The sequence below is a fragment of the Camelina sativa genome, chromosome 9 (assembly GCF_030686135.1).
Source record: "Camelina sativa cultivar CO46 ecotype springtype chromosome 9, ASM3068613v1".
In the NCBI taxonomy this organism is placed as follows: Eukaryota; Viridiplantae; Streptophyta; class Magnoliopsida; order Brassicales; family Brassicaceae; genus Camelina; species Camelina sativa.
This window is the reverse complement of record NC_141888.1, coordinates 181,497-207,405: the sequence shown is the minus strand read 5'-3', so window position 1 is coordinate 207,405 and position 25,909 is coordinate 181,497. Positions and strand designations below refer to the sequence as shown.

The 25,909-nt window shown below is 37.2% G+C and overlaps 2 protein-coding genes, 1 non-coding gene and 1 pseudogene across 3 annotated transcripts; all 4 read left to right on the top strand.

Annotated features, from left to right (window-relative positions):
* Window positions 1–908: 908 nt before the first annotated feature.
* Window positions 909–1,015, top strand: LOC147937513 (small nucleolar RNA R71). The gene has a single exon (XR_015567629.1). It is a non-coding gene; the product is annotated as a small nucleolar RNA R71 (small nucleolar RNA).
* Window positions 1,016–3,103: 2,088 nt separating this feature from the next.
* Window positions 3,104–4,828, top strand: LOC147937512 (uncharacterized; annotated as a pseudogene).
* Window positions 4,829–4,910: 82 nt separating this feature from the next.
* Window positions 4,911–6,051, top strand: LOC147937511 (uncharacterized). Its single transcript, XM_087464128.1, has 3 exons — window positions 4,911–5,147; window positions 5,232–5,622; window positions 5,723–6,051. Exons 1-3 carry the CDS (start codon window positions 4,911–4,913, stop codon window positions 6,049–6,051), a joined length of 957 nt encoding a protein of 318 aa, XP_087320254.1.
* Window positions 6,052–18,819: 12,768 nt separating this feature from the next.
* Window positions 18,820–19,651, top strand: LOC109131534 (defensin-like protein 10). Its single transcript, XM_019242580.2, has 2 exons — window positions 18,820–18,949; window positions 19,222–19,651. The coding sequence occupies exons 1-2, from the start codon at window positions 18,886–18,888 to the stop codon at window positions 19,377–19,379; spliced, it is 222 nt and encodes a 73-aa protein (XP_019098125.2). The 5' UTR covers window positions 18,820–18,885; the 3' UTR covers window positions 19,380–19,651.
* Window positions 19,652–25,909: the final 6,258 nt, after the last annotated feature.

Sequence of the window (25,909 nt, the reverse complement as noted above, 5' to 3'; positions counted from 1 at the left end):
TCTTGAATCATAACAGCATAACAATGCTCTTTATTTTTGGGTTCACTTTTCCCTGGTAAAACACCTGATGGTTGTGTAGAGGTGGAAGAAATCTGAGCTACTTGGTTCTCAAGAATTTTAACATGTAAAGATAGTATTGTGAACTTCCCATTAAGATCACGATACATGCTGTCCACCTTAACATTGATTTCAGCAGCATTCTTCACTTGACCTTCAAGAATCTGCTGTATCATCAACTTCATTTCATTATCCCCTGAAGAAGACGTAGAAGTGTTGCTCATAAGGGCTTGAACTGGTGCTTGGTAACTTCCCTAGAAGTTGTTAAACTGAGGTTTTTGCTGAAAACCTTCTTGACCATATCCATTTCCCTGTCCTTGTCCCTGAGGCACAATGGCTTATTGTAGTTTCCTTGCCCTGGTATAAACTGCTTTTGTTGAAACTGTTGTGGTGGATGTACCTGATCCTGTGGGTTCTCAACATTAGTGCTCCGGTAAGAGAGGTTGGGGTGATTCCTGTAGCCTTGGTTGAAACCATTGTTCTGATATCCTTGGTTCACGTAATTCATCTCAGCTTGTAGTTCCTCAGAACCATCCCTAGCACCTTCCTGATAAACCTTACCATCACCAGAATCATCACAGAAATTCAAATTCCTCTGATCTCTTCTCAAAAGCTGCTCCACTTTTGCATTCAACTCAACAATCTGTTTTGATTCTCCTCCTCCACTACTTCTCACTGTCCTATCATAGTCAACACAATGGTTACTGTTGCTAGCAGCTAGGTTCTCAATCAAAATCTCAGCTTCTCCTTCTGTTTTGGTCATGAAGTCCCCATTACTAGCTGTATCCAAGGCCATCTTATACCTCTCATCAACTCCTCTGTAGAACGTGTTGATGAGTGATTCTGGTGTGAATCCATGGTGAGGACATTCTCTCTTATAGTATTTAAACCTTTCCCAAGCCTCATGGAATGACTCAATAGCATGCTCCTGGAAGCCTGAAATCTTATTCCTAAGAAGAGTAGTCCTTGCTTGAGTAAAATACTGTCCCAAGAACGCAGCTTTATACTCATCCCATGTTCGAATGGTATCTCCCTTCAATGACTTAAACCAGCGATGAGCTTTATCACTCAGAGAAAATGAGAATAACCTGCATTTGACAGCATCATCAGGTACCCTATTCATTCGCGTTGTGCCACATATATTCTCAAAGTACTCCAAATGATAAACTGGGTTCTATGACGGTAGACCATGAAACTGATTTTGCTTCACTAGACCCAACAATGCCGGTTTGATCTCAAAATCATTTCTAGCGATTGGAGGATGTTGGACACCTCTGCGGTACATCTCAGCGTTGGGAGCATCATGTTCCCTCAAAGTCTGTCGAACATTTGCCGGTCTTTGATTAAAAGCAGCTAAACGGGCAGCTTTGCGGTGCACAGCTTCTCTTTGTGCAGCTACACGGGCAGCCTCTCCACTACAAGAAAACAGGCCATTTGCGACTACCTTTTGTGACTGATTTTTTAGTCGCAAACATTTGCGACGGTTTTGCGACTATTTTAATACCTATTAACGACCATACAAAATACGGAAATAAAACCATCGCAAATTTACGACGAAACGACACAGTCACAAAAACGTCTCACCTTTGCGACCGAATACATACTCTTTTGTAACTGATATTATTTCGTCGCAAAACAAGATGCATTTTGTGACTACTTTGCAACTGCAATTTTGGTACGTGAGAGTCGTCGCAAATAAGTCGCAAAATAGAGACTTATTTGCAATGACTTTTTCGAGTATCATTTAGTAGCAAAGTCGTCGCTGTATGTCGGCAAAAAATGTTGAGAATGTGGAAGATATTGTACTCAACTTTTGCAACTACATTGAAAACGGTCGCAAAAGAGTCGTACCATGTCGGCAAAAAACGTGCTTAAAGTGTGTTAGGTGAACTGAAATTTTGTGACTCTTTCTATAATAGTCGCAAAACAGTGGCAAAATTTCTCTTATATATATGCCACCACTTCTTCTTTCATTTACATCAACTCTAAAGAGAAAAAAACGGGAGAAAGAAAAAAAAAAATTTGTGAGAAAGAAAAAAAAAATCGAGAGGAAGAAAAAAAAAAAAGAGAAAAAAATAAAAAATAATAATGTGGAACAATCCTTCAAGAGCATGGATGTACAATCGGATCGATCCGTTCACTAATCATATCTCATCGGATTATTCGGCGGGTGTGGAAGAGTTCATCGATTTTGCCTGTAGCCATGCACAAAATAGCAGAGGTAGGTTTTACTGCCCTTGTGTAGTATGTCACAATTCGAAGTCTTTGAAAGCTGCCTCTGTTTCGAATCATTTGCTAAGTAGGGGGTTTATGCCTAACTATTATGTATGGTATGAACATGGTGAAGATTATGATGTTGTTGGGGAGGGAACTAGTAGTCATTATGCTAATAATACAGATTATGCTAGTGCTAGTGAACCAATAGGATTTGATGGGGAGAATATATATGCTGGGATGGTGAATGATGCATTTCATGGTTCTGTACCATATAACGAGTATCATGAACATGAAAGTGGAAATGATCATGTTCATGAACAACCCACCCAAGAAGCAAAACGGTTTTATGATATGCTAGCTGCTGCAAACACGCCACTGTATGATGGATGTCGGGAAGGGCAATCTCAGTTATTGTTGGCAGCTCGGTTCATGAACAATAAGGTCGACTACAATTTGTCTGAAAATTGTATGGATTCATGGATAGGACTGTTTACGGAGTATTTACTAGAGGGTAATCAGGCAACCGGTTCATACTATGAGACGGAGACTTTGATGCAAAAGCTAGGATTACCATGTCATACATATGATGTATGTATAGATAACTGTATGCTCTTTTGGAAAGATGATGAGAAGTTGGAGCATTGCAAGTTCTACGGCAAACCAAGGTATAAGACTAGTGAAGGAAGAACAAGAATACCGTTCAGTAAGATGTGGTATTTACTGATTGCGGAAAGGCTGAAGAGAAAGTACCAATCTGAGAAGACTGCAGCTTTTATGAGATGGCACGCTGAGCACAGCTCTGAGGAGGGATTTATGTGTCATCCTTCAGATGCGGCTGAGTAGAAGAATTTTCAGCAATTGCATCCCTCATTTGCAGCAGAACCGTGCAATGTTTATCTTGGATTATGTACAGATGGTTTCAATCCTTTTGGGATGTCGAAACACCATTCGTTATGGCCAGTGATATTGACTCCATACAACTTGCCTCCTGGGATGTGCATGAACACAAAGTATTTGTTTCTGACGATTTTGAATTCAGGACCGAACCATCCACAAGCTAGTCTTGACGTTTTTCTCCAACCATTGGTTGATGAGTTAACAGAGTTATGTTATAATGGAGTGGAGGCATATGATGTGTCCTTAGATCAAAATTTCAACCTTAAAGCTGTCCTTTTGTGGACTATCAGCGATTTCCCAGCATATGGCATGTTGTCAGGATGGACAACACACGGAAGATTAGCTTGCCCAATTTGTATGGACGATACAAATGCATTTCAATTGCCAGCTGGTAGGAAGACATGTTGGTTTGATTGCCACAAGAGATTTCTTCCTGCTAATCATCCAATGCGAAAGGATAAAAAACACTTTCTCAAAGGCAAACACGCAGTGAACGACTATCCACCGCAATATTTGACGGGTGAACAGGTCTTACATGAGCGTATAAGAAATGCCGAGCCGCCAAAGACTTCTGAATGCGGAGGAAATGGGCATGAAAATAAAGTGGATGGTTATGGAAGTTGGCATAATTGACACAAAGAAAGCATCTTGTGGAAGCTCCCGTATTGGACTGATCTTAACTTACGACACAATCTTGATGTGATGCATATTGAGAAAAATATTCTCGATAATCTCATGTACACTGTTATGAATGTGAAAGACAGATCAAAAGACAATGTGAGGTCCCGCTTGGATGTTGCAAGATTTTGTGATCGAAGTCAATTGCATGTTGATGCTGGTGGGAGAGCTCCTTTTCCTATTTGGAGATTGAGTGCGAAAGGGAAAAAAAGCCTACTTCAATGGGTCAAAAAAGATGTTAAATTTCCAGATGGGTATGTAGCTGATTTAGCTAGTTGTGCAGACATCAAGGATGGAAAGTTTTCAGGAATGAAAAGCCACGATTGCCATGTGTTTATGGAACGATTGCTTCCATTTGTGTTTGCAGAGTTGTTACTACGTGACGTCCATCTTGCAATATCAGGTAAAAATTTGATATATATATATATATATATATATATATATATATAGCAATTTAATTTTATATATATGTCAAATTAATTAATGATTTTATTTATATATTGTAGGGATTGGATCATTTTTCCGTGACTTATGCAGTCGATCATTGGAGCTAAGTCATGTCCAAATCCTGAAAGCGAATATTGTGATGATTTTGTGCAATTTGGAGAAAATATTACCACCTTCGTTCTTTGATGTCATGGAGCACCTTCCTATACACCTACCATACGAAGCCGAACTTGGTGGTCCAGTCCAGTATAGGTGGATGTATCCCTTCGAAAGGTTTTTCAAACGCTGTAAAGGGAAGGCGAAGAACAAAAGATATCCAGCGGGATCAATCAATCATATATTAATGATGAGATATCATACTTCTCAGAACACTACTTTGCTTCAACCATTTCTACAGCTAGTAGAAGGAGGTATTTCATACTTACATTATAATATATAATGGTCTTTTAAATTAACATGTAAGGCTAATTAAAGTTTTAAATATTTTTCAGGTCATTGCGATATGATGCGGGTGAGGTTCCTGTATATCTAGTACCCGTACCAGATATATTCACTCAAGTCGGTTGTCCTAGTGGCCAAGTTACCAAGTTTTGGCTGTCTGATAAAGATCAAAAATGCGCACATGCATATGTATTGCGGAATTTGGATTACTTTCGTCCCCTAGAGAGGTATATGTTTCAGATTATTTTTCTAGCAATTTCTCTTCAATATATTTATGGATTAATTGTCTTCTATATGTTGGGAAAAACAGTGTGTTGGACGATCAAATTCGGTATGAATATCCAGAACTCACTGATGATGAAGTCACATCGAAAAGAGATGAAGATTTTAGCGATTGGGTTTGCCAATATGTAAGTATATGTAAATAATTTAATAAAAAAAATATTTTATTGAATGGGTTTACTTCCGACAATTTATATTTATTTCTTATGTAGGTGTCTACAATGAAACATATCCAAAATTTTCCTCCATGGATCCATGAATTGCTTGAAAGTCCAGAAAACAAAGTCAAGTCGTGGCCCATGTATTTTACTAGAGGTTACATGTTTCACACGCGTGAACACGGGCAGACGAAAAAGACAATGAATTATGGGGTATGTGTTCGAGGGCAAAATTATTCTGAAGCATCTATGGAGGATGATTTTTTTGGGACCGTTGAAAACATAATCGAGCTCGAGTATCCTGGCATTATTAACCTAAAGATAACACTTTTCTACTGTGACTGGTTTGACCCAACGGTTGGCAAAGGTATCCGCATGACAAATGGAGGCATCGTAGACGTGCTTCCATCAAGAAAATACCAAAATTACGAACCGCTTATTTTAGGTTAAGTTTCTTTTCACTAAATATTTTAATTAATTTACCTACATACGTATATATATTATTAAATAAATATTAATTTAATATGTTCTGTTTCTTTATATAGGTTCTCAAGCTGATCAAGTGTGTTATCTGTCATATCCATACACTAAACGACCTCGCAAATCGTGGCTTACAGTGTGCAAAGTTAATCCGAGGAATGTTGTTCAAGAGAAGTTTAACGATGATGATTTGGTTATATTGCAACAAACTGTTATTGAGGTAACTCCGACTTTGGTTGAAGAAATCATCATTGAGAGTTTAGTCGACGAGAGTCATCAAGATGAACCAATCGATTTTGAGATAGAAGATGGTGAAGGAGAAGACGAATTTCAATGTAACTTGTCAACATCCGAAGATGAAGGTGAAGATGAAGAACTTGCATATGAAGACTAAATGTGCATTTGATTTGTAAAATATTGTCTCTATGTTAAAATCAAATAAACTTATTTCAATTATAGTAAAACTTAAGAGCTTGATTAATCTGGCAATTTGCAAGTAAAATTAGTATCTTAAAATAAAATATAGTCACAAAAGAGTCGCACATTAGCGACCGTTTAGTAACTAACACCTGAATTAGCAACATTTGCTTTGCAACCGTATTGCGGCGAATAAGCGACTAACACCTGAATTAGCAACGTTTGTGCGACTCTTTTCCCACTCTTGTTATTTTTGGGAATTAAATTTCATTTTTGAGATGTATGTACATCCTTAGATATACATTTATACTTGTATTTGACTCAATTTAGTAACTAAAACTTTTTTAAGGTCATAAATTTCAATGTTAACAATGAATACATGCATATGTTCCAAAGCCATCTTTGTAAAAACATGTCACCATGGAAGAATGTGTAGGACTTTAGAATAATGTAATTCTTATGTTTTAAAAGCAATGTTTTACATGCTCTTTCTATTTTATATACTCTTTACTACTAGTATGAGTGATGTATGGATGCAAATAAGCTCCTAATGTGTGAAAATCAAAATTTTAAATTGACTAGTAAAATACAGTCACAAAAGAGTAACACTTTGCCACCACTTTGCAACTGTCTTGAGACTGCTTTGCAACCGTATTGCGACAAATAAGCGACTAACACCTGAATTAGCAACGTTTGTGCGACTCTTTTCCCACTCTTGTTATTTTTGGGAATTAAATTTCATTTTTGAGATATATGTACATCCTTAGATATACATTTATACTTGTATTTGACTGAATTTAGTAACTAAAACTTTAAGGTCATAAATTTCAATGTTAACAATGAATACATGCATATGTTCCAAAGCCATCTTTGTAAAAACATGTCACCATGGAAGAATGTGTAGGACTTTAGGAAAATGTAATTCTTATGTTTTAAAAGCAATGTTTTACATGCTCTTCCTATTTTATATACTCTTTACAACTAGTATGAGTGATGTATGGATGCAAATAAGCTCCTAATGTGTGAAAATCAAACTTTTAAATTGACTAGTAAAATACAGTCACAAAAGAGTAACACTTTGCCACCACTTTGCAACTGTCTTGAGACTGCTTTGCAACCGTATTGCGACAAATAAGCGACTAACACCTGAATTAGCAACGTTTGTGCGACTCTTTTCCCACTCTTGTTATTTTTGGGAATTAAATTTCATTTTTGAGATATATGTACATCCTTAGATATACATTTATACTTGTATTTGTCTGAATTTAGTAACTAAAACTTTTTTAAGGTCATAAATTTCAATGTTAACAATGAATACATGCATATGTTCCAAAGCCATCTTTGTAAAAACATGTCACCATGGAAGAATGTGTAGGACTTTAGGAAAATGTAATTCTTATGTTTTAAAAGCAATGTTTTACATGCTCTTCCTATTTTATATACTCTTTACAACTAGTATGAGTGATGTATGGATGCAAACAAGCTCCTAATGTGTGAAAATCAAACTTTTAAATTGACTAGTAAAATACAGTCACAAAAGAGTAACACTTTGCCACCACTTTGCAACTGTCTTGAGACTGCTTTGCAACCGTATTGCGACAAATAAGCGACTAACACCTGAATTAGCAACGTTTGTGCGACTCTTTTCCCACTCTTGTTATTTTTGGGAATTAAATTTCATTTTTGAGATGTATGTACATCCTTAGATATACATTTATACTTGTATTTGACTCAATTTAGTAACTAAAACTTTTTTAAGGTCATAAATTTCAATGTTAACAATGAATACATGCATATGTTCCAAAGCCATCTTTGTAAAAACATGTCACCATGGAAGAATGTGTAGGACTTTAGGAAAATGTAATTCTTATGTTTTAAAAGCAATGTTTTACATGCTCTTCCTATTTTATATACTCTTTACAACTAGTATGAGTGATGTATGGATGCAAATAAGCTCCTAATGTGTGAAAATCAAACTTTTAAATTGACTAGTAAAATACAGTCACAAAAGAGTAACACTTTGCCACCACTTTGCAACTGTCTTGAGACTGCTTTGCAACCGTATTGCGACAAATAAGCGACTAACACCTGAATTAGCAACGTTTGTGCGACTCTTTTCCCACTCTTGTTATTTTTGGGAATTAAATTTCATTTTTGAGATGTATGTACATCCTTAGATATACATTTATACTTGTATTTGACTGAATTTAGTAACTAAAACTTTTTTAAGGTCATAAATTTCAATGTTAACAATGAATACATGCATATGTTCCAAAGCCATCTTTGTAAAAACATGTCACCATGGAAGAATGTGTAGGACTTTAGGAAAATGTAATTCATATGTTTTAAAAGCAATGTTTTACATGCTCTTTCTATTTTATATACTCTTTACTACTAGTATGAGTGATGTATGGATGCAAATAAGCTCTTAATGTGTGAAAATCAGACTTTTAAATTGTCTAGTAAAATACACTCACAAAAGAGTAACACTTTGCCACCACTTTGCAACTGTCTTGAGACTGCTTTGCAACCATTGCTACTGTTTTTGCGACTGTTTTGCCACCTTGTTTTGGCGGTTTATGTTCCCACCAATAATTTTGGGAAATTTGTCTAATTATTTACGCGTTTTTTTTCCCCCAAAAATTTAATACTGCGACTCTTTTGCGACTACATTGCGACGTTGTTTCGTTAATAACTAGGCAAAACACTTAAACGTTTTAACACTTCTTATTTTCTTTTTCAATCGATCTAGGGTTTTTTCTCTCAAACCTCTTCACTCTCCTTCTCTCTCAAACACATCAATCTCTCCTTCTCTCTCAATCTCTCAATCCTCTATCGCTTTCTCTTTAAATCTTTTTCTTCTTCTCTCTCTCTCTCTCTCAATCGTCGATCCGATGCCTCCTAAGACCAAGGGTGCTTCCAGAGGTCGCGGTGGCAGAACTGCCACCGGTGTCCGAATCTTCAATGGTAGCAGAACCTCTTCTCATTCGTCGAACCCTTCTGAACGCACACACTCTACGACACAGTCTGCAACCCATTCACATCAAAGCCGTCCTTCACAATTTCCCCCGATAAATCCAGCGCCAATAAGTAGTCCATTGCCGACTACAGATCCACCATCGTTCACAAATCAACCGTCGAGGACATACCAACCGTCGAGTAGTCATCCACCATCGAGGAAAAACCAACCGTCGAGTAGTCATCCACCATCGAGGACAAATCAACCGTCTAGTAGTCATCCACCGTCGAGGACAAATCAACCGTCGAGTAGTCATCCTCAACAAGCGCCTCTTCTTGTTCCTCACCCTCAACCGCAACCGGAGCTTGTTCAAGAGGGAGATAACGGCGAAGAAGAAAACGAGGAGGAACAAAACCCTAATCAAAATGTCGATCACTACCAAGATCTGTTAGATGGTTTGCTAGCTCTTCCAGGCCGAGAACATCTACCACTCCTGTCTCAGCATCCTATCCCTGGAGTCGAAACTCTATGGTATAAACACTCTCTCCTCTTGTAATTTTTCTTTAAGTATACTCGGTATGTCACATAGAATCTTAAAGCATGAATATGTTCAATAGTTTGATCTTTAAGTATACTCGGTAACACTCTCTCCTCTTGCGGTAATAGGTTCACTAATCGGTTGTTGTTTGATGTTCAATAGTTTGATCATGTTCAGTAATCGGTTGTTATTAGATATTCAATAGTTTCAATAGGTTATTGGTTCATATTTTCAAGTAGACTTACTCAGTTAATGTAACAGGTTTAACTGGCACAAAGGAAAGCTTTCTCAAGTCATTGCTGGAATCTTAAGGCGAAAGTTTGATGGGCCTTACTACAGTTGGAAGGTTACTCCACAACGCATGCAAGAGCGATACTTCAGGACATTTGCGGTAAGTCAAATTATAGTTTTAACAATGCTTTAAACACTTAACTCTATATATATGAATTGGTCAGTTTGCTAACTTAAATGTTTTATGTTATTGTAGCGGAAGTATAATTGGGATATCGGGATTACTGAGCTAGTTAAAGAAGGTTTCTTGAAGATAGCAAAGAACAGGATGAAAGGCATTGTCAGTCAAGTTAGGAGGAGTGGTGTACAACCACCATGGATTGGTGATAAAGTATGGCCTATTATGTGCGAATATTGGAACACCCCTGATGCCATTGAGAAGAGTGAGAATGCTTCTCATTGCAGAAACTCGGACCGTGGAGGCCTTGGAGTGCACAAACACTTAGCTGGTCAGAAATCATATGTACAAATTCATCAAGAAATGGTAACACTTCTCTTTCCATCCACTTCACCTTAAAGTTTTTCTAAAATTTTCATAATTTAATGTGTTTCACTATCATTGTAGGAGGAAGAGCTGGGGCGTCCTGTATCACTGGTCGAAGTGTTTCTTAAAACACACACTCGGCCAGATGGATCATTTGTGGATCAAAAAGCAAACAAGTTGCTGAGACCGATGAGAAGACCATAGAAGACAGATAAACTGACACGGACAATGATGGTCCAAATGGTTCAGAGAGTTCAACACATCGAACTCTTTCCCTTGAAGAAAGAAATGAAATCTTCCTTGCGGTAATTCGTTTGTCTTTTGTGTGTTATTTTTCTTTGTTAATTTTGGTTTCTTAATGTGAATGATGATTGATGTTTATTCTTAGATTAACAGTCTCCTAGTTTTCTTAAATTTTTTTAATGAGCTATGCTTAGGAACCTAGAATATTTGATGTTGATTCTGCATTTGGTTTTCTTGTTTGTGCTGATTAGCGAATGTTTATCTTTTAGTTTAGTGTACTCAAACAGATAACAGAGGTAACCCATTTGGCCTTGGATCACTTGTTGAGACACTAAGGAAAGGAAAAAGGAAAGAGAGTTATGCGAGCTCTTCTGCAGAAACTCTTGCGGAGCTTCAAGATCAACTTCGGCGCAAGATATCTGAACATGAGTCTGAGAATGCACGACATGATCAGGAACACCAAGAGTCTCAAGCTGTGATCAACAAGCTTGTCCTCTTCATCTCTGAAAAAAATTCCTGAATACTCAGCTTTTACGGTTCCTCCTCCTGCAGCCACCCAACCAGCTATCGGGCTTACAACCACTGCACAACCCATCGATGGAGGCACCACACCACCCTCCAGTCCATCTGCACAACCCACCGATGGAGGCACAACACCAGATGCCAATACCCCTACCTCTAATACTTCTTCCAACTAAACTTCTAATTCCCCTTTTCTTTATGTATGAACTTGCTTTTGAATATTGTTTCTTGGATGTTTAGGATGATCTTTTTGTTTTGGATGATAAGTTTGCTTGTGTGGTAGTTTCAATCATCATTCCTTTTGATTATTAGCATTTGAAATTCCCAAATTAATCACAATTAGGATTGCTAAAATGTTTCTGATTTGTGACTAAACCAATTAAAAAATGTGACTCTTTTGTGACTATACCAATTCAAATAATGTGACTATTTTGTGACTAACCCAATTCAAAAAATGTGACTATTTTGTGACTAAACCAATTCACAAAATAGTGGCACAATAGTTACTAAACACGAACTCCTTAGCGACTACAAAAACAGTCTTAACATAGTCGTAAATATAAACGACTAATTTGCGACTCAACTGCTACTAAACTAAAACACACTTTGCAACCCTTTTGGGACTAATACGTCGTCCTTAATCCATCGCTAAACCCAGACTCTACCGTTAATCCCAAAACGGTCGTAAACATACGACTGTTATACGTAGTAACAAAACTGTCCCTAAGTAGACTTTGTTGCAGTTTAGTCGGAAATGTACAACTACCAATTCTAGTCACAGTATCGTCATAAATATACGACTATATAAAAGAGTCCGTAATCTGTCGCAAATAAACGACCATGTTGCAACCAACATATTTTGCGACCGTTTTTTTGCGACCATCAATAAGAGTCACGAAGTAGTCGCAAAACCCTTATTTGCGACTAAAGAGCGACTATAGTAGGAGTGGCAAATGGCCTGTTTTCTTGTAGTGCTCCACCAGCAGGAGGATTAACGTTTCCAGCAGGAGGGGGATCCTCAAACTCTCCATGATGTTCATCATCCACATTGCCAACATTTTGACCAGCTAAACCATCAGCCGTTTCAGCAAGTCTTTTCTTTCTCCTATTCTCTCTCTCAACCTTTCCCAAGTCTTCGTGATATTGTTCTAGGTGTGAAGAGCCTGCACTGCGGGTCATACACCTGAAAACACCAAAAAGTGAGAAAAAGCTTTGGTTACCAGCAGCTGTAAATAAAAATACTCTAGACTATAAACTAATCCTAAATCTCTAGGTAACGCAATTGGTCCCCGGCAACGGCGCCAACTTGATTGCTCGAGTATTTACCAGATACACTTAACCGCAAGGCAGTATATGCGGGTCAAATCCACAAGGACCAATGGTACACTAAAGATTTGCGAGACTTGTAAATAGCTAAAGCGAACGAAAGTTTGTTTGTTTGGTTTCAGAAATTGTAAATAAAAATGCAATAAATAAAACGATTTAACTTATGAGATTAAAACAGTGGGCTATAGGGCATTTCAGAGATCAATGACCAATGGGGAAAAGAAACAAGGAATTCAATAGTTAAGAACCGTCTAGAACATGAACACAAGATTTGACTAACCCTCTTTCAAGGTATCACTAAAGTTGACTACTCAATTACTAAACTTTCATTTGTAATCTCCTAATCAAATTTGCATTATCAAACAAGTTCACTAAGTTCACAATATCCCCTCCATCAACTTTTGCAGGTTAGAGAAATATTGCTCAATTCATATTGGTTCAAGCATTCTATCGAACACTTGTGATGCATAGAAAGACCTAAAATCTAGAACAAGGTGATCAGTCTCATTCTAGCATTAAGAGCATATAAATCAAAGAACCACAACGAAAATAGAATTATCAAGCAACAATTAAACCATTAAATCATTTGATCCCCTACTTAGAACCCTAAAACCCAATTAGGTGACTACTCACACATATTGAAAGCAACAACACAAAGAGAGGAAGAAGACATAATTAAAATGATTAAATAAAATGAGGAAAGAGTTTAGAAATCTTCTCCAAATTGTCAAAGAGGATGAATCTCTAATCTCCAGAAATAGCTTAATAAAGTCTCCAGGTACAGAAAAACTTAGAAAATAGCATATATCATAGCCTGTGTTGCTCATTAGGTTTTGGGGGTATTTATACCCTTATTAAAATAAAAGATATAAAATAAAAAATGAGAATAGAAAAAGGAAATAAGTGTCTGGTTGTAGTCAAAACAGACTTCACCACACTTGTCCAGACTTCAGTAGACTTGTGCATAAATTTCACCAGACTTCACCAGACTTGTCTACAGACTTCACCAGGCTTGTCTACAGACTTCACCATACTTTTCTACAGACTTCACCATACTTTTCTACAGACTTCACCAGACTTCTCAAGATTTGTCTACAAACTTCACCAGACCTCTCTAGACTTCTCCAGACTTCACTAGACTTCTTCAGACTTGTCCAGACTTCATGATTTAATTCAACTTGGAGATGTACAAAAAGTCACTTCCTGCTTCTTTATTCCAGTTAAGCTCGAATTCAACCAAAAGACTCCAAATCTAGCACATTGTCTTCGCACCTAATCACAACTCAAGAAAAGACCAAAAAGACACAAAAGACGGACAAAGATGCGACAAAAGACTCAAGACGAATATTAAATGAAGGATAAAAGACATCAAAAACACAATACATCAAGGATTTGTAGACATCTTTGTTATTGATTATTTACTTTATTGAGATATTTGTTGGATAATTGCTGGTTGATATGGGTTGTTATTTCCGCTGTTGTATTGATTAGGGTTATGATATTAATGAGTATGAGATCACTAATTAAAATTGTATTAAAAACCAAAAAAAAATGGGTCGGATCGTCTTATTCCAAAACCCAAAACGCAACAAAACATGCGTTTCACTTAAGTTGTCCCGTAGAGGAGTACCTTGCGTCGACCGATGCAGCCTTGAACAAACTGCTCTCAAATGTACCACATGCTCCTCAGGACTCTTAGAGTATACCATAATATCGTCGATGAAGATGATAACAGAAACATCTAAAATCTCCCTGAACACATTGTTCATTAACCTCATGAACACTGCTGATGCGTTGGTCAACCCGAATGGTGTCAACACGAACTTATAATGCCCATACGTCGTTCTAAAAGCCGTCTTCCTCACATCTGCATCATCTATCGGAATCTGATGGTAATCCAATGCCAGACCAATCTTAAAAAACCAAGTAACACCTCTCAACTGATCCAACAATTCATCAATCCTGGGAAGAGGGTACTTGTTCTTTGCAGTGACCCGGTTCAGACCCCGATAAGCGATGCACAAGCAAAAACTTCCGTCCTTCTTCTTGACGAACAACACCGGCGCTCCCCACAGTTAAACACTAGGACGAATGAATCCCTTGCTCAAAAGATCCTCCAGCTGCTTCTTCAGCTCTGCAATCTCTGCTAGAGCCATCTTGTAAGGCGCCTTGGATAACAGCTCAATCCCCGGCTCTAGCTAAATCCTGAAAGGATCAGACTGAGATGGTGGTAACCCCTGCAACAACTGGAACACATCCTCAAACTCCTCAACAACCCATATACCACCAACCGTAGACTGCCGCACTGAATCCGTCATTGAGATTGTAACCAGGTAGGCCTCACGTTTCTTCTCGATCATCTTCCCTGCTTGCATGGCCGAGATCACAAGACTCCGTGAAATCACTCTTACTACCTCATATATAAGTATCCCTTCTTGATGCTCGAACACCACTCTACCCCGATGACAGTCCAGATGTACCCTGTAACGATGAAACCAATCCATACCCAGGATAACATCATACAACTTCACGAGACTGATAATCAAATCCGCTGGCTTCTATTCTCCCGCAATCTAAATATCAACACGTCTTACCCGTCCAGAGACGCTCAAAAACCCGCCTCCCGTGACTATAACAACACCCGATCGCTCTCTGGGATCTCCTCTAATGTTGGAGATCTCATCGCACTCCAAGGTAATGAAGCAATGACGTGGGACTTAAACAGAAACGTGAGGCCTACCTGGTTACAATCTCGGTCTGATCCTACAGCTGCTTCTTCAGCTCTGCAATATCTGCTAGAGCCATCCTGTAAGGCGCCTTGGATAACAGCGTAATCCCCGGCTCCAGCTCAAACCTGAAAGGATCAGACCGAGATGGTGGTAACCACTGCAATGACTGGAACATATCCTCAAACTCCTCAACAACCCATATACCACCAACCGTAGACTGCCCCACTGAATCCATCATCGAGATTGTAACTAGGTAGGCCTCACGTTTCTTTTCGATCATCTTCCCTGCTTGCATGGCCGAGATCACAAGACTCCACAAATTCACTCGTACTACCTCATATATAAGCATCCCTTCTTGATGCTCGAACACCACTCTACCCCGATGACAGTCCAGATGTACCCTGTGACGATGAAACCAATCCATTTCAGAATAACATCATACAACTTCACGAGACTGATAATCAAATCTTCTGGCCTCTATTCCCTTCAATCTAAATATCAACACCTCTTATCCATCCAGAGAAGCTCAAAAAATCGCCTCCCGCAACTATAATAACACCCGATCGCTCTCTGGGATCTCCTGTGATGTTGGAGCTCTCAGCGCACTCCAAGGTAATGAAGCAATGAGTTGTTCCTAAATCAAACATGACATGGGACTTAAAACCCCAGTTCATCTGCAATAAAGTCCAACCACCATCACCACAATGATCGATATAACATGCCTGAAGGCTTCTCATAAGCCTGTGCACCTGAGCACGCTTGCCCTCCACGACTTAATTTGTGCACACACAGAATCAATTTACTCCTTCTTAAAACCCGTCAAGGCGTAAGCTGCCTACACTCCCTTAGCTGCAACACCCATCCACCAGGGATGTCCATCAACCTCTAGACAGTGGACTACAAGACATTCCAGCATCCGACTGGAACACTCAACCGAACGAAGAAAAATACTCCAACTGTATCCATCCAACCATCCGCATCTTTAGCATGGTACCTCTCGAGAACCATCTCGTACTGATAATTTACAACTGCTCCATCTTCCTAAGATAGGATGGAAGCTCCTCAGCAACCGCAGTCCCCGACTACACCCCCACCACAAGCGGAAAAACTGGAGCCTGAACTAGTACCACTCTCAGTAACAGATCCCATAGCACGCCGAAAGATACGCCAAGCTATCATCTTTACCTTGGGCTCCACCTACAGCAACCCCACACCTGGGTTCCCAACACTCCCAGCACTCTCACCGGCTAAACCCTCTGATCCCTTTTGATATGCTTGCGACCCTCTGTCGTGCCTCCTTGTGGACGTCTGGCTACACACTCGCTGGCCTCGGGAACCTGCTCGACCCTAGCTACAACCACGCCCACGACTAACAACTCAAAAACTTCTAACCACTGTACTTCCAAGAACATAGGCTAACAAAGCAAACTAAACTGCACACAAAAATACAGAACATACCGTGGAATCCCATTGAAGGCTCTAAGAGTCGAAGAGGATGTTCTAGGATCCCATGCAGCACACAGTTGACCAACTCACATAATCAATAAAATCATGCAAATTGAAACATCAAACAACAAAAAACGCAATGAACACATACCTAGAACCGTAAGGGCTCTGATACCAAACTAAAACGACCTGACCTACTATTTTTTTTCTTTTTATTATAATAGTTAACTAGTGATCTCATACTCACTATACACCTAGCCGAATAAAAAAACAGTGGATACCATAAATCAATAACATTAACTAATAATGAATAAATGAATAACACGATAACATCTATCCATTAACGCCAATAACATAAACAAAGTCACAGAACAATGAACCATCAACCTAAACAACCGTTCTAGATCACATTGTTCCATTCTAGCAACCTAACAACAACATAGAACAAACAACCGAGCCTTTAGAACATCCTCCTCTTCATCGCCTTGATTCCACAATTACACTTTGCCTTTACCTGCACCACAAACAACAGTTGAGATGCGTGAGTATTATCATAAACACTCAGTGAGGTGATCCTCCCATCTACTGGGCTATACACACAAGCGAAAAAACAAACAAAGGCAATACACAAAAACAAGCAAACTAGACAACTCTGAACACATGCACCGTCAATGCAGCCTTACGTTGACCAACATACTTCTTGCGCCGACCGATGCAACGACCTTGCGTTGACCGATGCAACGCCTTCTACATCAACCGATGCACTCCTTGCATCGACCGATACACTCCTTTCATTGACAGATGCACTCATTTCATCGATCGATGCAGCGTCTCTCGTTATTATCAAATCCCTAGCTGCATCGACCGATGCAGTCGCGCCAAGCATAGCCAAACACGATCTTCTCCGACTCCTCTCGGTTTCGTGATGCCAAAACCGCTCTCTAAAAGCTACAAACACTATGAAAAACACTCACAAACAAGCACACTAGCAATCAATATCCAAAATCACACAAAAACACACATCTAATCGCTTAGATCAGCCATGGTCATGCACTCACCTTTGAGAAAGACAAATCTGATTCCAAAACCCACGACAATAGCGTCTTAGCAAGCTTCTCTCATGTTCTTAGCCTCAGATCTCTATTCCCACAGTTAGATCTCACAAGAAATGGCTTCAAGCTCCTCAAAAACGTTCACATGAAATCTCTCGAAGTTTTCTCTCTTTTGTTGAAGGAAAAAGTAACCAAACTCGGCCAAAAGCGTCAAAATAATTTTTTATACTCGACCCACTAGAGTTTCCAAAACTCAAAATGCAATAATACGTGCATAATTTAAATTGTCCTGTAGAAAAGTACCTTGCATCGACTGATGCAGTCTTGCATCGATCGATCTCAAAACGGAGATTCTGGTTCACGTACATTATAAGTAACATGTTTTATGTTACTTTAACTTTGGCTCATGTATCCAGTGAAGTAAACATTATTTACGTTACTTTAACTTTGGCTCATGTATCCAGTGGCGGACTCAGAAATTTTTTTTAGGTAGGTCAATAATTTTTTTTAAACAGTTGAAAAAGAAAAAAAATAACTTTTTAATGTGGTATTAGGGAATCAAACTCGGGTTTGGGGTATCACACTTAGAGGGGAAAACCAACTTGGCTGCAGAATCTTCAAGAGTCTACATGCAAAACTACATATTTCAATAATTTGATAGTGTGAACAACAATTATATAGTGGCATCGGATTAGCATAACAACAAATTAACAACCAAGTGACGTCATAAATCGAAAACAATTTAATAACCAAGCTAGCAGCAAAGTAATAGTTAAAATGTTTTCGTAATATAAATTAAGTAATACATCCTGCATTTTCTATATAAAAAAGTTTGGAGGGTTGGTTTATTCATAAATCAATATCTCATTATGTAGCTTTTAGTTAATAGGAACGTTTTATGATCATTACCGATATTGGGCTTTGATAGCAATTATGCATTCTTCTACGTTTATAATCATATTTCTCTAGTGTTATAAACTTTATACTTATAAATAATTTGATTATTAAATTGACTGGTCAACCCTTAATTACGATTGCACCTTTGGGTAAAAGTTTAACTGGTTCACGTTTTGTTTCTATTTTTGGTATGACCATAAACTACGAAACCTTTTACCAACAAAAGAATTCATTCCCTTTATATAGTGCCATCGTCTTCTTCTTCTTGATCCTATCAAATCTTATTAGCTTTCTCTAAACATTTGTATCTTTATCTCTTTTAAAATGAAGCTCTCTCTGCGTTTGGTCTCAGCCCTTCTCCTCTCGTTCATGCTCCTCTTTGCCACAGGTTCATAATTATAAACATTATGTCATTTGATATATACTTGTGGGAAATATGCATGCAACAAAAAAAATATCAATTCTATGTAACTATGTGGCCTGGCCTAACATATCTTATGGCCGTCTCTGGGACTAATAGTTTTATGCATATGCCAATATGAGCATGAAAAATGATCCACATATATATCAACCCATGCATGTTTCTCTAATTTTAAGTTTCGATTATAGTAAAATAAAAGATGTGCATGGTTCTTAATTATGGTGGGTCATGTGATTTAGGAATGGGTCCTGTGGAAGCAAGAACGTGCGAGTCACAGAGTAGCAAATTCCAAGGAGTTTGTCTCAACTCACAGACCTGTGCCAAAGCTTGCCCCAGCGAAGGTTTTACAGGCGGTCGATGCAATAGTCTCCGTTGCTACTGCTCCAAAGCTTGCTAATTCATCAATTAATCATTTATCGAAAAATGAACATTTAAATTTATACTCTCTTTCATCGTTTTCTAGTTTCGACAGAAATATAATAATCTTGAAAGGCACTATTTATCAGTTATGTGTTTTTTTTGTATATATATAATAATGTTGTTTTTTTTTGTGTGTTAAGAATTTAAGTGTTTATGTATTGTCTTTAAATTTGCTTATATATATTATAGATCATCCGCCATGTAAATACACGTTTCATTAATTACATATATAATACTCCTACTTAATTACGTATACTACAAATAATTAACTTATCCTACAAAACATCATTCTAAAAACGTATCCTACTAAATAAAATAATTCTCTACAAAAAAAAAAATAATTATTGAAAAATAAATAGAAAACAAAAACTATCATAGATCGATCGCTTATATATCATTTAATAAAAAGAAACAAGTTTAATATGTAAATGAATACTATTTTAAAAGTGTACGTAAGGACCTAAAATATAGTACATATATATATATATATATATATATATATATATCTTGTTAGAATGTTTTATATCTTGAAATTATTTAACATAAAGTAGTTTGATATGTTGTGTTTTAATTAATAAATAAAAACAAAGAAAAACATATTTCTCGGATATATTTTTATATATTAATATAATTCGATGAAAATATTAATTGTGTATTTGGATTTAAGATAGTTCTTTAAATTAAATATAATATAAGGTTTATCATAAATTTATTTGATCTTACTTTTCTATATAAATGAAAACCAAGCCAAAAAAAAAGAGAGAAAAAAATCCTTAATGGGCCGGGATCACACCCGGCACCATCACACCCGGGATCGAGTCTCGGCTCTTACGCATGTAGGAATTTGGCTAATGGGCCGGCCAGTTGTGGCCCATAATAGAGAAATATTGAAAAAAAAAAAAAAAAGAGAGAAAAAAATCTAGTTAAATATGTAAAGGAACACTATTTTAAAAGGGGAAAAATGTCATTAAAATCCCCAAGTCTACATTTTCGTTGATTTAAAGCTCGAACTCTGCTTTTAGAGGAAAAAAACACCAATTATTTATTGACTTCCAAACAAATCGCAAACTCTCGTTGACTTGGCCTTTTGAGACACAACGTTAAGTGGTCAAACGGAGAAATTAAACGGAGTTAATTACCCGTTAACGAGATTCGTTAATAGCAAAACGACGCTATTTATAACACCCTAAAACCCCCAAATTGAGAAATCGATTCTCAATTTCCCCAATTCACAAACCCTAATCAATCTAACCCTAATCGAACATGATATCTTCGATGACCAGAAGATTCCAGATCTCTTTTTGTTAAACACCGAAAGAACGGTCGACCAGGATTCTCTTCAGTTCTCGATGTAAAGATCGTTACACCGGCTCCACAAACACACTTCAATGGCACTACATGGTCGAACGAAACTACCACCGATGTCTTTGAGCTAGAACTCATCTCGTCAACTCAAAGAAGAAGAGAGAAATCAAAGAAGAAAAGAGAAACTGAAGAAGAAAAGATAAATTGAGATCGATTAGGGTTTGTAAATTGGGGAAATAGAGAATCGATTTCTTAATTTAGGGGTTTTAAGGTGTTATAAACAACATCGTTTTGCTATTAATGGATCTCGTTAACGGATAATTAATCCCGTTTAATTTCTCCGTTTGACCACTTAATGTTATGCCTCAAAAGGCTAGGTCAACGAGAGTTTGCGATTTATTTGGAAGTCAACAAATAATTGGTGTTTTTTCCCTCCAAAAGCAGAGTTCGAGCTTTAAATCAACAAAAATGTAGACTTGGGGATTTTAATGACATTTTCCCATTTTAAAAGCACAAGGTAATAGAATCTACTTTAATTAGAAGAATATCTTACGATAATATAATAATAACTAGATTAGGACCCGTGCTAGAGCACGGATTAAAATTCTTTTTATATATTTATTTTTAATATAATTTATATGATTGTTTTTAATATTTTTTTGGATAAAATATTATGTTTCAGACGGTTTAGCATGGTAAACTAAGAAACGATTGTCATTTCTATTTTGGAGTGTTTTCAGTATGGATATGAGCAATGTCGATAATGGTGAAAGGAAAATTGGATGATTTATATTGAAAGTTTGAAAGATAATTTTTAATTGAAGATTTTATTCATTTTTTATTCTTCATAACATATTTTTATTATCTCTAATAAGTTGGTTAAAAATATGGTCTAGCAAAAAATATGTCGAAAATAAATTTGAAATATTCTCATTAAGATTTTGGAAACAATGTGATTTCGAAAAAATAAATTTGCTTGATTCTCTATAAGATTTTTGGAAACAATGTGCTTCCAAAAATAAATTTCGGTTGAACCGTCTATTAATTTTGTAACCAATTAATCTATCAATCTAATAATTGCTATGTGGTATCTTGAAAAAAAAATTTGTTATGTGGTTGTTGGAGCATATACGTATATATCTTGAATCACAAACACTCTTTGTTAAATTTGTGTTCCTTATCTTTTATTTTCGGATTTCTCTGTTCTTGAAAATAACTAAAATAATATAAAATTACAATATATTAATTTAAATAGAGGGGATTTTCAAAAATATCTCTTTTTCTATATTACTTTTCAAAAATACCTTTTCATGTTGTACATTTTCAAAAATACACCTTTTAAATATATAAAATGACTAAATTCTAAACCCTAAATACTAAACACTACCTCCTAAAAACTATACCCTAAATATAATATAGAGAACCCAAACCTAAATTTTTTTTTAAAAAATAGTCATTTAAACCTTAAAATAAACTTTTCCTTTTATTTTAATCAATTTTATATTCAAAATAAAAGCTTATATAGATGCTTTCTTAGACTAACTGATGTCTCTCTATTTTACACTTTCTTAGGCATCTTTTTAGTCATGTTTTACATTATTTAGGGTCTGTCATTAGCATTTTTAGGTCCTTAACCTTAGATATTTGCATTTAGGTTGTCTAAGGTATTGCATTACTGAATTATTGCATTTTGGATCAAAACAGGTGCTTTGGAGCTTAAAAAGAGCAAGAATGAGGATGGACAAGTTTCAGCTATTGCCAAGAAAGAGGAAAGGAGCAGAAGAGGAGTAACTCGAGCCTTAACCTAAGGTGTGATCGTGCAGAAGAACAGCCTGAGGCTTGAGCCCTTACTAGTGAAGCTGAGCACAAGAAGAATCACCCAAAGCCCAACCCAAAGAGGATCTTGACCCTAGCCTCGTGTAGATGCCTCAGATAACAGCTGGTGCGGCTAAGTCAAGTGGTTTCCATATATAAACCCTCCCTTAACCCATTTTCGAGAGAGCATCTGGAGAGTGAGCGAGAGACACCATACACGATTAGAAAGCTGATTTTACATTTCAAAAAGCTTTGTTAGCATTTCTTAATTTCTGTTTTGCATTTCTTTTACTTTTTGATTCTGTATTACATTTTGCCTCTTTTCGATACATCGGTTACTTTCATTTTTCAACATCTTTGTTATACAGTTCCTATTCGTTTATGTGTTTAAGTTGATTGCAATGAGATTTGAGTAGTGAACTAAATTTTCTAAGGATGGGATAGTCTAGTAGGTGTTCTTAATCGATTATGATGTTTTAGATTGAGTGTTTTATGAAATTTACCTTATGGATTAGTGATCTTAATGCTAGTTTTGAACCGAGAGGTCGAGATTAGATTTTAGACATTTCCACACCAAGAGGTGCTCGATGAAATGCCTAAATTAGCTAATGCTCGTGTGACCATTCAGATATTTGATCGGGTACTTGTATACACCAACCGTTTGTCAAGAAAACTGAGACATCCAAAGGACAATATCAGAGTAGAAGAAGAAGAAGTGAGAAAAGAAAACCCACAAGGTCAGAATGGACCTCAAAGGTTGGCCAGACACATTGGAGGCTACATCCAGATTCAGGGAGACTACAACAATGAATTCTACAGCTATACGCCACAAGGAGGGTATCAACAATAAGCAATGGGTCCACCACATTGCTTTGCTTCTCAACAGCTTCCTGCTCAAGATCAAGAACTGAAAGAACATGCTTCAACATATTCTACAAGGTCAAGCTAATGAAGCTATGGAAACAGCTAGACAGTTTACAGAGATGAACAAGAAAATGGACTACATTAACAATGCCATGAATCTCAATATTGAAGCTTAGGCCTCCAGAATTCATCACCTTGAAAGCATGGCTGCTTCTACTTGTTCAGGAAAACTCCCAAGGAGATCAATCCTCAATCTAAGGGAGTTTTCTACTGCCCATGCAATCACCTTAAGCGACTTACCTGCCTATAAAGAACACATTACAATCACTAGGGATAGTGCAGTTCAAGATGGAGAGGATTTATGTGAAAATGAGTTTCAGCTGTAGAAATTACGCAGGAAACATTCACCGACTACCCACCCGATCCCCTATATGATCCCTCATTCATGTGCCTACCAGTGTTACACCAAAAACTGTTGAAAAACAATAAAATGCATCTAATGCAGCTCAAGATAAGGCTAACGAAGATGAGAGAGCAATAGTTCTAAGTCATGAATACAATGTTGTTATACAGAAGAAGATTTTCCCAAAAAAGCTAGAGGACTCTGGATCTTTCACTTTGCCTTGTTCTCTAGGTCCATTGGCTTTCAACAAGTGTATTTTTGACTTAGGAGCATCAGTTAGCCTCATGCCTCTCTCTGTGGCTAAGAGGTTGGGCTTCACAAGTTACAAATCATGAAACCTATATCTCATCTTGGTAGATAGAACTGTCATATTTCCACATGGCTTGTTGGAGGATCTCCCAATAAAGATTGAAAAAGTAGAGGTTCCTACTGATTTTATGGTCTTGGAGATGGATGAAGAGCCTAAAGATCCATTAATCATAGGAAGACCTTTCTTAGCAACTGTTGGAGCAATCATTGATGTCAGGAAGGGGATTATTGAGCTCAATCTGGGTACAAGCTTCAAATGAAGTTTGACATCAAAGACACTATGAGAAGCCAACTATTGATGGGCAGACCTTTGTGATTCAAAGAAAAAATCAGCTAACTGAGCCAGCAGTCTTTGTCGGTGTAAATGGGCCAAAAGCAGAGATTTTCACAGCATGTGACGAAGCTCCAATGGGAGCACGTCCCCATAACACGAACCCATGGTCGGGTTCATGTTCGGGTCCTTGGTCGGCTCATACTCCAACTCTCCAGAATGCCCAGATTCAATCTACAAACTTCCCCAACAGCTAGAGTCAAGAAATCCAGCATCTGATGGGTTGTCATCACTTCAAACTATTAACATTCTCAAGTATTCTGTTAGGCAGTTGACAGCTACAGTGAAGAAGATGAGTGGACAACTCTAGAAACTCCAAGGGAAAATCATTGGTTCTTATTCAAAGAAAGCAAAGCAAGGGCTGAGTATAAAGAGAAGGAACAACTCTTCTAGCATTGATCCCGGAAAAGAGGAAACATGAAATCTTTGGGAATAGAGAGGACTTCATCACCTTTCTATGACCCTTCCAAACCATGAGAAGTGTGCACAATCAAGCTTAATGGCTTTAACTCTTCTAGCATTGATCCTAGAATGTTTATGTAGTTGCATTTGCATTATAGGATTGAGTCTAGATTGTTTCATATAGGGTTGTTGTATATGCATTTTATGGGGCAATGATTGAAACTATCTTGTTCAAGTTTAATTATAGGATTGAAGTTATAGCCATTAATCATAGTTTACTATTGTTTGATCAATCTCTAGAAAAAATGAAGAATATCTGTTTAAACTTTTTTTGTTCTTTTGAAAGCTTCTTCCACTTGTGTGAAATTTGCTTGAACATTGTAGCATCTCTATATTATTGAACTTAACCTGAACTTCAATTATCTTTCTTATAGAACTTGAATGCTTGCTCATGGTAACTCTAAACTCGGGTTAACACTCAATTTTTGCCAATCTTTTCATTTAACCCAAATTGTTTTCCCTACCCTTGAACCCCGACCTTTTCTTTCAAGCCTTGTTGTGATTTGTTGAGTGGGGCCTTTTCAATGCTATAGGTTGTGAAACCTTGAGAGTACTGAGAACAATAGAGAACTGGCTCTTGTTATAGCTAAGTTTAGAACCATTTGAACTAGCTAATATATTCGGTTTTGAAAGATAGGTGGTTAGCATGTGAAACAACCCGACCAATTTTTTTTTTTTACATAAATATAATTAACTAAGCATCCCATACTATTTAATTAAACAAACCACAATACCATTAATAAACCAACATCTAATAACATGCACAACGAAAACATAACTCATAACCAACTCCAATACAACATCAACACGATACCATTCCTAACCATTCTATCCAACAACCTAGCATACTTCTATACAAAATTCCAACAACATATAAACATAACCAAAACACAATAACCGAGACCCTAGATCATCCTTCTCATCATCACCATAATTCTACGTCACATACCTGCACACCACAAACAACAATTGAGATGTTAAAGTATTATTACAAATACTCAGTGAGTCGATCCTCTCA

Bases quoted from the DNA above. Each gene is read 5' to 3' on its own strand.
- LOC147937511 (XM_087464128.1), top strand. From the start codon at position 4,911: ATGCGCACATGCATATGTATTGCGGAATTTGGATTACTTTCGTCCCCT. The intron at 5,148-5,231 runs GTAAGTATATGT...TTTCTTATGTAG, and splicing joins GCGATTGGGTTTGCCAATAT to GTGTCTACAATGAAACATAT. The intron at 5,623-5,722 runs GTTAAGTTTCTT...TTCTTTATATAG, and splicing joins TTACGAACCGCTTATTTTAG to GTTCTCAAGCTGATCAAGTG.
- LOC109131534 (XM_019242580.2), top strand. From the start codon at position 18,886: ATGAAGCTCTCTCTGCGTTTGGTCTCAGCCCTTCTCCTCTCGTTCATG. The intron at 18,950-19,221 runs GTTCATAATTAT...CATGTGATTTAG, and splicing joins CATGCTCCTCTTTGCCACAG to GAATGGGTCCTGTGGAAGCA.